This window comes from Argiope bruennichi, chromosome X2, assembly GCF_947563725.1.
Source record: "Argiope bruennichi chromosome X2, qqArgBrue1.1, whole genome shotgun sequence".
NCBI classification, from domain to species: domain Eukaryota; kingdom Metazoa; phylum Arthropoda; class Arachnida; order Araneae; family Araneidae; genus Argiope; species Argiope bruennichi.
This window is the reverse complement of record NC_079163.1, coordinates 100,289,321-100,301,826: the sequence shown is the minus strand read 5'-3', so window position 1 is coordinate 100,301,826 and position 12,506 is coordinate 100,289,321. Positions and strand designations below refer to the sequence as shown.

Below are 12,506 nucleotides of genomic sequence, written 5' to 3'. Positions count from 1 at the left end.
TCGATTGAGTTTTGCTCGAAATAATTTTCCAGCACATATCAATGTTTTGAATGTTAACACCAAAACCTGAATCTTTTAGTTTTTCTTCAAAAATTGTGTACCATCAACATTGTCTAGTGAAAAGCGAAGTCAAATCGCTTGATTTAGGAAATTCTCGAACCCCGTTGAAGTAAATAAATAGCATTTTAAAACGAAATCTGTCTTTCCTGCAGTAATTAACTACAAGCAAACTTTTAATTGCATTTTAGTTTCTAGGAGTTAAAAGTAAAGCTTTTCACGTCTTAAATGAAAATAAATGAGCTCACCTCGCTCCAGACGAGCATTGTACCAAAGACGACTTGGAGACCATCGAAGAAGTTGTCACCAATGATGATGACTACTGATCCTCCGGCTGTCCAACCTTCACTTGGACTAATTGCCTTGATGCACGGCGTCGCTGCAAAATGAACTAACCTCTTGTTACAGCAGTGTGATGAATTATTTGTAAACATCAATTAGTTATTATTTTCACTTAATCATACGGGTAATGCATTAAAACTAATGCTTCAGAAATTGCAATAAATACTTGAGATTTAAAGAAATATGACAATGAATATAGAGATCATAATATATTAACTGATATGAAAGTTACTCGATGAATATTGTCGTTTGTTAATAAAATATTTCTGATTATTTTTACTACATTATCTAATCCTGGATGGTCACTAATGGATTCAAATAGATAGATGATATGGCACCTTCCAAATCTTAGATTCCCCTATGTCCCTGTTGATTTCTTCAAAACTTCTTAGTTAAAAAAAATGTGATTCTTGCTATTATTCAATGTAATAAAGGGGTTATTTTACTACGTAGTAAATTAATATGACAATATTTTATCTGAGTGTCGCCTTTTAATTTATAGAGTTTTTATATTCTTTACTGCATATAAAGCTCTTTTATTTTATTTCTCCTGGTCCTCTTCCCTCTTCTTTCTTTTTAAACTCTTTTTAGAATAGGAAATTGACTTTTTTTTTTGTCTTCTGTCAACTTTGTTATTTTACGTGAATAATTTAGATCGATTCAGTTTTAAACATAATATATATTTGGAATACTTTTCATAATTTTATGGGCTTTATTTTAAATGTTTCTTCTTTTCTAACATCACGATCAAAAAATGAAATTTTATCAGCGAATTTACATTATGAAATGCCCCATTCTCGAATTAGTTTTTAGTCATTGTTTCTATAATCACAATAGTAATCTAGATTTCCGAAAATTGAATTTACTTTCTATTTATACAGTAGTCTATTTGACTATGAGAGGCAGGCAAGCCAGTTCACTTTCCAGCTCAGAGAAAAGAAAATTAAAAGTCATTCTCTATATTAAAAGAGACAAAATGAAATTTTCAAAGTTTTCATTCCTTCGCTTCCTATTGGCGACCTATTATTCGCGAGCCAAGGAGTTACATTTTTTCCTCCTGGCCCCGGACCTCGCTTAGTTCGTTATTATCGAGTTCCCAGAGCATTTTCGTGGCGATTCGATACGACCCAAAAGGCAGTCTACTGCTGTCAACGTTTCCGTTGGATACTCATCGATCCAAAAGCCGGACGTCAACTTCTAAACAACCTTTTTTAGCTCCTCTTCCAATCTTTCTCTATTTCTTCTTCGTTCCTTCTCATCTCATTCGTTCAGTTGGGATGTTGTTCATCCTTCACTGGACAGCTTTCCCACTATCCTCGTTTCTTCATTTCCTCCATTCCTGTTTCCACCCTCAATCTTCTACGATCCTGCCTCCCACCCCACACAAACCTCACATGTACACACACACACATGCTTCTACACTTTCTCCTCCACATACTAGAAACCCCTCAAGCCGAGGGTTTTTTTTATTTTTTTATTTCCTCCATTTCCTCCTTCCCCCACCCCCTTTTTTAGTTCTCTCTCGCGCGTCGTTGATTGGCGAAAATCTCTGATTTTCTTGGGCGTGTTTTTTTATTATTTATTTATTTTTTTACTTCGTCCCCTCTTTCTTTCTTTTTCCGTGGTGGTCCCGGGTTGTCATCTTTCCACCGATGCACACCCAAGCTACTTTCTCCTACCCCCACCCCCTCTTAGCAATTTTGTGTGGGGGCCCCTCCCTCTTTTCCACTTCCTTCCAACCAATTTCGCCAATGCGAATCGAACCAAAGAGCTCCAATTTGGGGGAGATAAATTTAATTGGAAGGATTTTGTCGTAATGAAAAACTAGTATCTCCAGACATTCTTTTACGTCCCCCTCCTTGCACTTATCTAAGTGATACATCCCCTCCCCTTTCCTGAAGGAATTGGCCACGGTGGGCTGTAAACAGCGGCATCGATGGCTTAAAACGAAATACCGCAAATTAAAAATTTAATTTTCATTTCCGTTTTGGGCTTTTAAACCGTTTAGCCACTTTGAGTTCAATTTTTACCGCTGTAGCTCTCGATGGAGTTACTTAAATGTACTCTAAATGCGAACCAATCATTGAAGAAGACGGATTTGTGACTTTCAAACGGTGCCTTGAGAATTCATTCGAGTACTTTTGAGTCTGGTCTTGTAGTTTTCATTGTTGCGGATAGGATTTCTGAAGAATCGTTTACGAAGGTCAGAAAAATTTTGAAATGTGTGTCACGCGCTTCTGCATAGAGATAGTAAAAAAAAAATATTTTGAAATGTATGACACGAGCTTCTGCATAGGGACAGTAAATATATATATATATCGCATATTAATTTATATTCAAACAAGAAACATTGCTTTTAAAAGAACTTGTTTTTTAATTATGTTGAATTTCAATTGCTGAAGGAACATCAATAACTCCATAAAATCTATTTTCGAGGTTAACCAAATGTCACCTAAATAAATATTTTCACGTGCAAAAGAAGTGAAAGAATAATTCAATCCCTTAAATTTTAAGGCAACAAACGACGTACGGAACCTCATACAGTATACCGAAATAAAAATAAAAAATATCTGAAACTATTTTCCCCTGAAAGGGAATTTCAGATTTTTACCATTTCGATTCTCAACTGGCTATATATATCACAACAATGAAAAGTAAATAAATTAGTATTTAAAGTTAGTTTCATAAATACCTTAGTATTTAAAGTTAGTTTCATAAATACTCCTACCTTATACCTTAGCATTTAAAATAACGAAGAAAAAATTAGATATATGAGATTTTTCATAACTTATCCATATTTTTGTGAAATAAGATTAATTTTCACCTAGTTATATTTTCCCCATTTAGATAGAAATCAATTTGCTTTAATGAAATTATGCCACTCTTGACAGAACCACTCTATAAGACAAAAAATGAGAAATTGCTTCCTTTACTCTATTAAATGAATAAGTCGAATAGGAGGGGGATTAGTCAAATTAAATAGGAATTTGTTTTTGTTTGTTTGTTTTTTTGTGTGTGTGTGTGTGTGTGTGTGTGTGGTATCTCAAATACAAGTTTAACAATAAATTCAATGTAATTACTTATGTGCATGTTTTGCAATAAATAAATACATGTTTTGCAATAAATAAATACATGTTTTGCAATAAATAAATACATGTTTTGCAATAAATGAATACAAGTTTTACAATAAACGAATTTAGTAATTTAAGCGAATCTCTTCTTTAGAATTTTTCATTCATAACAAGAATTCAGTATAAATCCGTAATCAAGAAACTTATAAACTCATCCCTCGCAAGCGATTTTCATAATAGTTAAGAGTGATAAATACTATGAATATACAATGTTCTTTTATATCAATTCACATCTAATTGTCAATGAAAACATGAAAACACTTCCTTCAAAGCATGATTTTCTTAAAAATGATTTCATTAATAAAATCTTTTGTCAGTCGTACGTATATGTTTTGGAGCTTTAAGAAGAAATACTGAAGAGGCAGAAGCGATCCATTTCTTCTGCTGGAAGTCTGAAATCGCGAGAATCAGGATAAAGTAACGTTTTTCTTCTTCTATAATCTTTGTCAATCTCTTCTTTTCTCCTTTCTTCCAGCTGGTTGTCCATCGGGCAGACACCGAAATGCCAGGGCAGAGGCAGGGGAGGGTAGGAGAGAGCAGAAAGCAGCCAGCAATGGACCTGGGTCAATACGAGTGATTGAATGTCTGAAGGGCTGTACAAAGATGAGTCCGACTCGATTAATCAAAGCCTGCGCTCCCAGAGGATTGAAGACCGTCAGGGCACGGGGCCTAGGGGCAAAGTCAAGATGATGGGATAGAGCCTTAGCCAGGGCTCCGACGACTGAAAATGCCTTTTTGGGTAGTCCTGCTTCCATTTTTTAGTTGTTGTTCTTTTCTGGAGCTAACGTATTGGGAAGTAAATCTAGAGGAAATTTTTTGACCTCTCTCTATATGGCGTTCTCAATCTCTAGGGCTAGATAATGTTTACCATCGGAGGGCCCTTAGATTCAACCCCTTTTCTAGTTCATCTACTGCATCAGTGCAAGGTTTCTTTTGAATAGATAATGCGAGAAAAGAGGGGAAGCAGAAGAATAGGAAGGTTGGATGGAAATTCATGGCATAAACTTATGCAGAATGTTGCTTCAATTCTTAGACCTATTTGATCAAGGAGAATACGCAAGGCTTTGAACTTGTCCATGCTGTTTTGCATACCCTGTCGTTTTATGCACACAACGTGTTTGTATATTTTTATTACTTTATATCACACAGGGTTCGGAATTCCCTAGTCTTCCTGTTGTAATGCCATTTGATCGAAACCACTCCTTTTACATGGTGTGTACTTTTCAGATGGACGCAAAGTCAGTACTCCTATGAAATGTACTTATACACAAGTTAAAAAAAGAAAGAAAAAAAGATAGGAAGCTCCGCGTTCTTGCAACATCCCCAAGGATATCCCTTGGGAAGTTAGTTCCTCCGCTTAAACTAGAGGTTGACGTTTTCTAAATAATAAAAAAAGTACATATAGGAAAACACAACATCCTGTTGAGTTTTTGAAAGTACATGGCCTTTCTTTGTGCTATAACGTGAAACACTCTTTACAAAGTATGTTTTAAAGCAAAGATTCCGAAACCTGTTTACAAGTTTAAAAGGAGGAAAACAATTTCTTCGCGAATCAATATGTAGATTTTTAATTTATTTAAAATCTTATTCAGCATAATTTTTTTAAAATGTGCAATTATTTCCAGTATTTCATTTTTCATAAGATTTAGATCCTTTGCACTTTTAACGCAAAAATGCAAGATTTTCTTGTTTTCCACCAACAATATATATATATATAATATACAATATTTCATTTTTAAATGTATATCGTATGCCATTTAAAATATATAAACAAATCGTTATTTTGTGTTAAAATTTGTTTTCACTTACTTATATACCAAAATAACGAATATGATATCGTTCAATAAAACTCTTTTGATATGTGTTGTACGAAACAGCAACTCAACTTCTTCAGCAACTCAAACTTAGTTTCATTTTTTTTTTAATTCACGATCACTATATTCATTGTCTTTAAGCTTAAGAAATTCAGTTAAATTGAAAAAAAATCTGAAGAAAAAGTGTAAATTCATTGTATTTATTCAATTAATGACAAATTTAATCTTAGATCTAAAGATTTGTACCTTCTGTCGGATCGAGTCTTTTCGCTCTTCTGCCGTGTTTTGAATTATTGTGTACGAACATCGGATCTGAAACAGCTAAAAGAGGTCCCTCCACACTCACTTGAGTAGATATAACGACCTAAAAATAGAATAAAGTTTTAAGAAATGCACACAAATTCATTTCGGTTGAATATTTTTAATAAAAATTAGCAGGAAAAAGTAAAAAGGTTACTTTCATATGCCATAAGCATGCTTTATATCACTTTACTTCATTTAAAAATATTGTATATTATTTTTCTGTAAGGATTAATAGCTCTGATGAAGTAATTTTATCAAAATAACAGGATGCCTCGATAAGTTGTTTACAAACTTTCAGAACAGTTCAGAAATTCAGAAATAAAATTATTTTTGCAATAAAATGTGGGATCGAAAAAAAAATTAGAGATGCTGCTTCTCTGTTTATCAGGAATTTAAGTAAAATAAAAGGATATACCAGCTGAAATGTGAATATAGATTGAATCGCATTCAAACTTACAATAGTACAATTCAGATGAAACAAACAAACAAAAGTACTAACTCAATTGCATGAATAACAATATTACAAGTTGTACACAGCTTGACAGATACGTTAATGGCAAGTAAGATACTTTATCAGTAATCCACATTTGGAGCACTTAAAGTAAGTGTCCAAAGAACAAGCCAACTGAAGCAACACACGCCTCATGCGATTATGTTGTTTTTCTGTTAAGAATTTGTATTGCACTAAAACTGTTGTATGCTTCGTTTGATCAGCTCCTTTTTTAAAAAAAATTTAATTCCCTTGTACTGGTCCCCATGACAACTTTGCTTTTCCCACTATCTGTTCTATCTCAAAAAGGACTAGTTTCTTTATGCTTGGCCTATCTTTAATGCAAATGTATGCAAATAAGTTTTCAGAACACTATATATATCTCTTTATATGTATACTCTTTAATACTTCATTTTTTAATAATAACAAAAGATACAAGGATCTTCACTAGCATGTGAAATAGAATGGAGTGCTTATGTACCTTCAGCCAAACTGCATGATTATATCAGGATCTCTGTACTCAGTAAGCATAATCACATAATTGAGTTTTATCTAATATTTTTTATGAACTCCAAACCCACTTAATTTTTGCATGACAGAGCAGTCTCAAAACCTCTTTCTTATGTAATAGAAGCGATGATAATTGATTGCATATGTACATAAAAAAAACATGCTACCTCATCTTATTTTATTGCATGTTTCAGAAATTAAATATAATCAAAATATAGCTTAATATTACAGTTAAAATTTCACTACTTAAAGCTTATTTTGCTCTCCTACGCAAATCTTGATACCCCAAAATAATACCGTAAGATTTTTTTAAGAACTCTTAGTAAAGTAACGGCAGAATTTTTCCTGGCATTGCAACTTTTTCCTATTTTTTTTATAATTATTTTCCAACTGATCGCATTACTTCAGTTTTTTTTCGATCGATACTGAACCATTCAGCAAATATTACAAGATGGGAAAGCATTTCTTTTGTACCAACGGAATACTTATTCTTAATAGCTTCTATGGCATAAATTCACAAAGAACAACCCTGTACTTCTGGATGCACGCAAAACATAAATATCCTATAAATGACTTTAAAATCGTAAATATATTGCACCAGCTTTAGAAAAACCTCTAACAATTGTGCTGCTTAGATCGATTCTTGAAACTCCAAAAGCAACAAAGAAAAAAAGAATCGCGTTTTAAAAACGAGATTAAGGAAGTGATTCGCTAGTAAAATTACTTAGTTGAGAGGGGGAGGGCTTTTTTTTTCAGAAAAAGATTGTACATTATCGGGCTGATATCTTTCTTTGTCGAAGGGGGTGAGAAAAAGTCCCGCGGAGAAAACAGGAGATAGAATAAAAATGTGGGCCCAATAGAAGGCAAATTATTCATAACCAGGCCTTTGAAGTGCGATTCTCTCGGGAAAGGTAACGCATTTATAGAAGTTGTTTCTTATTCGAATTTTGCTGGAGGGTTTTTCTTTAGATTCACTCTCTCTTCTTTCTTTTTTCTTACACGAGACAAGGTCGGCTGGGTACCTAATGGAACGGAAACAAATTGGAAGTGAGTGTCTCAGCCGCTAAAGCGCGCCCTCAAAACTCAGCCTACCTAACTACGTTGAAATCTTAAACCTCTTTCCTACAGCTTTTCTGAAAGACTGTGACTTTGCTACACCACCGCATCGCCGCCTCCCTTAATATGATGCAAGCGTCCTCCTTCCTGCTCAAACTTTTTTGTTTTGTCTCTCTCGCCCCTTCTGATTTCCCCCTTTTATATCCCCCATTCTACGATGACGGTTCCCCCTACCCCTGCTTTTTTTTCTCTATATTTTTTTACTACATACCTTTTACCTTCCACCTAGTGCCTTCTTTCTCTCTTTTTTTTCCCCCTTTCTTTCTTTTTTTTTTATTTCATACCGTGTCCTTAACGCATTCCTTGACTTCCGCTCGATAACTTTCACTCCGATCTCTTCGAGGCCTTGTTTTCCCATTGAAGAAAATTCGTCACTCAAGATACTAGATAAGTGTTAAATTTAAAATCGATTTTCTCGACCAGAATGAAATCAAACGAGTCCCCTCAATAATAGGAGAGGCGGATTTTTGATTTTTCTTCACTCTTCTTACTATCACGTAAGCGTTTCGGAGGGAATAAATCATAACTTCTTTCCTCGCCGATTTTCATACATAAGTAAAAAAGTGCTTTCGTATTAGAGGGATCTGTGTAATCGTTCTGGTTTCGAAAGCGAAAAAATTATTTTTATATTTGAATTCTTTCGTTGAAAAGTGGGCTTCGAAACCCTTTATTCATACATAAACGAGGATGTGCTTCTATAGGGGGAGAATTCGTGGAATCGTTTCGGTTTCGAAAGCGGCAGAATTATTTTTATTTTTGAATCATTCAGATGCAAGCTGGTTTAAAAGAAATTTATGTCACTAAGTGTTAAGAAGCCGTTCGGGATTATTGTAAAACGTACTTTTAGAAATTTTTAAAATAAATTTAAAAGACCAGAGGAATTGTGAAATTATTTAATTGGAAGGCTTTTTAATATTTATTTAACTAAAATAGTATTAAAAATGAGCAGAAACAGTATTTTGAAAGAGTTATAAATCTACCCACAACAACCAAATTCATGACATAGAACACCAGGAAGCGTATGTTTATTGTAGTACACGAGTTTAGATCTCTTTGGTATATGATGATATACCATCATACTATGAAGGAATTATTTTTTAATTTGATTTTTTTAACCATTTTTTAAAATGTTATATCGGTTTTGTTAGAAATGAGTAAAAGGTTGTAAGATCTTGCAGATAAATATAAGCATTGATTTTCATCTTGAACTGTAGATATGCCAAAATTTTCTTGTATAAAAAAATTGACCTTCGTTAATAAAATAAATCCCAAGAAATAAAAGCGAAATTTATATTAGAATATTCAATTAATGATATAGATAATGAGTATTTTGTTTAGTGGTTATATATCATTTTCTGAATAAATCACCGGGAATTGTTTAAAAAAATTTATGAAGTGGGAAAAAATTTATGTCTTATGTATTACATTTTTTATAAATATCCTATCCTTTTAATTTTTATATGTATTGTTGAGAATTAAATTATAATTCGAATATTTCCAATGTATTTTACGAACGGATAAATAAATATTTCTTGCCAGTTCTTTTCCTCATGTATGATTAAAGCATGTGCAAACTCATATATTTAAAAACCACTGACTAATTAATTTCGTCATACATCACAAGTATCAATAGTTTTTTTTTTTTGAAGTTAAAAAAATACAAAACAATTTTTTGGGAAAATATGTTCGATATATAATATTTACAATGTGGCTGAAATACTTACTATTGCTTATTTCATAGAAAATATCCTCTAAAATCCCATTCATATTATATTAAACACGCTAAGAGAAGCAGAAAGACAATAAACATAACCTTTATAATGCCTCAAGTGGCTTAAGCCTGAGTTAGATACTTATATGAATAAAAGGATATGACCGCTGGCGAGTATTTACATATTGGCGAATTAATTTGTCAGCAGTAAAATTATCCTTCAAACCAGTGAAGTTACCAAGCTAACTGTTTACCTGTGACTCTTTGCCTGAAGGCAATCGTATCGTTGTTTGCCCATTCGTTCAATCCCATCCACCCCCTTCCCTTATTTCTGTTCAAAACCTAGCTCTTCATTTTCTGTTTTACTGTACGCTGTATGGCGGCGCTTTAATACCCCCCAGGATTAACCTCTTACTCTACCCATCCCTACTTATCCAGTTACCCTCTGGTGTATTATTTGCACAGGCCAATTACTCTCTCCTTCATGGCAGGCGAAGCGAAATTTGTTAATGAATTAAACTAAATTGCATTTTCTCATGCTTTCCGTGATGAGAAGGAATAGCTGAAACGACCACATCCCTCCAGTTAAGGCAATAATAATATGATAGGCAATCATCTCTAGTAACAGCCTCTGTACTAGAGTCGTACGTCTCGGTACTAAACTTGCTAGGGACATACCCACCCGTTCCAGACAAGTTGCTCGGTTTTTAAGCTTTGTTAGTTTTGTGGCTTCAGGATATAATAAAGAGAGAGGGGGAGGGGTTTGTATAGTACCACATACACCCATAAACATTCTCACCCACAACCTCGCCAGAGCAACCCTTTAGCGTAGCACATTAAACCCAGGATATTCTTATTCTCTCTCTCTTTTTATTCTTCTCGCTCTTTCTCGGCTGACGCATTTTGCGTTCCGCAATTAATTGGCGCTTACAAATAACTCAGTGATTCGTTACTCCGGAAAACCAGCTGTATTTTATTGGACATTTGCAATACAGGAAGAAAAGCGGTTGGCCCGATAACGTCTGTTCTTTCCTTTCTCCATTTGCCTGGCGATGGATGCTTCTAATGAATGTTTAATTTTAAGATGGTTCTTTTCTATATTTGGATTGGGTACTGAATAAATCAGGACAAAATAAACAAAAACGTGTGGAATTCGTTAAAACAATCCGAATTGCTTTGGTTTTTGATTTTGAGTAAATTGTGTTAACGCTGCCATTTGCGGGATAGCACTAATTGTTTGAAATCAATTCCTCTTCGTGATTTTTATATGATTAAAGATTACGTTCAATCATAACACTGCTTTAATATGTTTTAGGCAGATATCATTGGATGATTAAAATTAAAATATGTAGAAGATTCTCCCTAAGGATTACATATTAAATTGGATACAAAATTTGAATCAAGATAATATTCTAACCTTTGAGGTTTAAATTGAAGTACTAAATTAAAGAATAAAATAAATAATAAAGTGCTAACATTTCTTATAAAGTCTTGGTTATTTATAACTGTGGATTTATAAATTTGTCACTTGTGTAAAAATCCTTACCAAATGAATGCGATTTAAATGTCCGTTCCAAAATAGTCTTAATGTAACTGCAAAACGAAACATTAATCTAAAATAATACATAGCAGATGTTTAAGTTAAATTCATCTAAGATTGTTGTATCTATTTTTGTTCTGAGCTACATGGAAATTACTTTAAAATAAATTAATAAGCTTAATTAATAGACACAGATGAATGATATAATTTTATATAAAGATTTTTTCCCTTAAAATTATGAAATGATAAGAAACTGAGGGCAGTTTTCAATTTCATTACAAATTTAAAGCTAGCCGAATAAATTTATTGAGTGTTGAATTTTTCATGATTGCTTATTTTAGGACCACCAAATATGGAATTATCGCCTTTGCATTGTAAAATTTATGTTTACGAAATGATCTAAAGTATTCAGTTTTAAATACTCGAATGATTGCAATGTCTTTGTGTAATTGTATGTATGGCACAACTATTTGATATGTAAAATAAATTTATTTGTATCCCCAACCACAAGGAAAAAAATTCCCAATCTTAATAAATTTTACATTATAAATGTAAAAAAGCAATAAAAATATATAACAATAAAAACTATGATAAAATTAATGCATTGGCAAATCAGTAATCTTAGAAATGACTTGTATGGGAAACTATTCAAAATTTTCCGCTATCCCTTTATTTTTAGAACAAGTTTAATTTCTTTTTCCGTAGCATCTTTTACGATTAGTTTTATAAGTATAAATGCCTTTTGTGACTATTTATTTAGTACTAACTTTCATTAAATTCTAATATTCAAAATAATCAAAGTATTATTATTTAAAACAAAATATTACAAAAATGAATATAATATAATTTAACTTTTTAAGATTAGATTGATTGTAGCTTTATAAAAACAGATTAAACCGATTCATCTAAAGAAAGGAAGTTTACTTTACTACAGTCCGTATCCTGTCGCGTATTTCTTCTGTCTGTCACAGACGCACTTTTTCAAGAGCGGAAGGGGAAGGAGAAAAAAAAATAATAATGGCTCATCTCCCGTTATAATGACCGTCCACAAACGCACGCTTTGCCTATTAGGTATCATTAAGTGTGAGGAAACGCACACTCTCTTTTTGACACCGGGTGCACTTGTCAGTAGTTTTTTTCAAAGGTCATTTTTTTCTCTCTTAATTATTAAATAAAACTCTCTTTCAGCCGCGAAATTGGCGCCATGGGAACTGACAGCAATGTTATACATGTGTTCTTGAGATGCGATACTTACCCTAGGGACCGCATAAGATGATTTTTCAATCTTCTAAACTCGGTAGATAAAAAAAAAAATCTCTTTAAATCTTTGCGCTATCTTAGTTCATAAGTTTACTCTGACTATCTGTGTGGTAACGTGCATCCCTGTTTAGTGAATTTTAAAGAGATACTGCAATCGACCAATTCTATGAGCAATCAAACCTATTCTATCCTTTTGATGTTCCTTTAACTACAAAACAATGAACAGTATTCA

General features: G+C 33.0%; 1 protein-coding gene across 3 annotated transcripts in view; it reads right to left on the bottom strand.

Moving 5' to 3' along the window:
• Positions 1–12,506, bottom strand: part of LOC129959955 (transcription factor collier-like) — a 210,137-nt gene that overhangs the window by 12,128 nt on the left and 185,503 nt on the right. For 2 of the 3 annotated variants that reach the window (XM_056072877.1, XM_056072879.1), the window contains exons 8-9: positions 5,591–5,708; positions 306–448 (exon numbers count right to left, since the gene is read on the bottom strand). In XM_056072877.1, coding sequence (XP_055928852.1) covers positions 306–448; positions 5,591–5,708 — 261 coding nt within the window. The remainder of the gene's footprint in view (positions 1–305; positions 449–5,590; positions 5,709–12,506) is intronic. The other variant, XM_056072878.1, reaches the window with a different exon arrangement.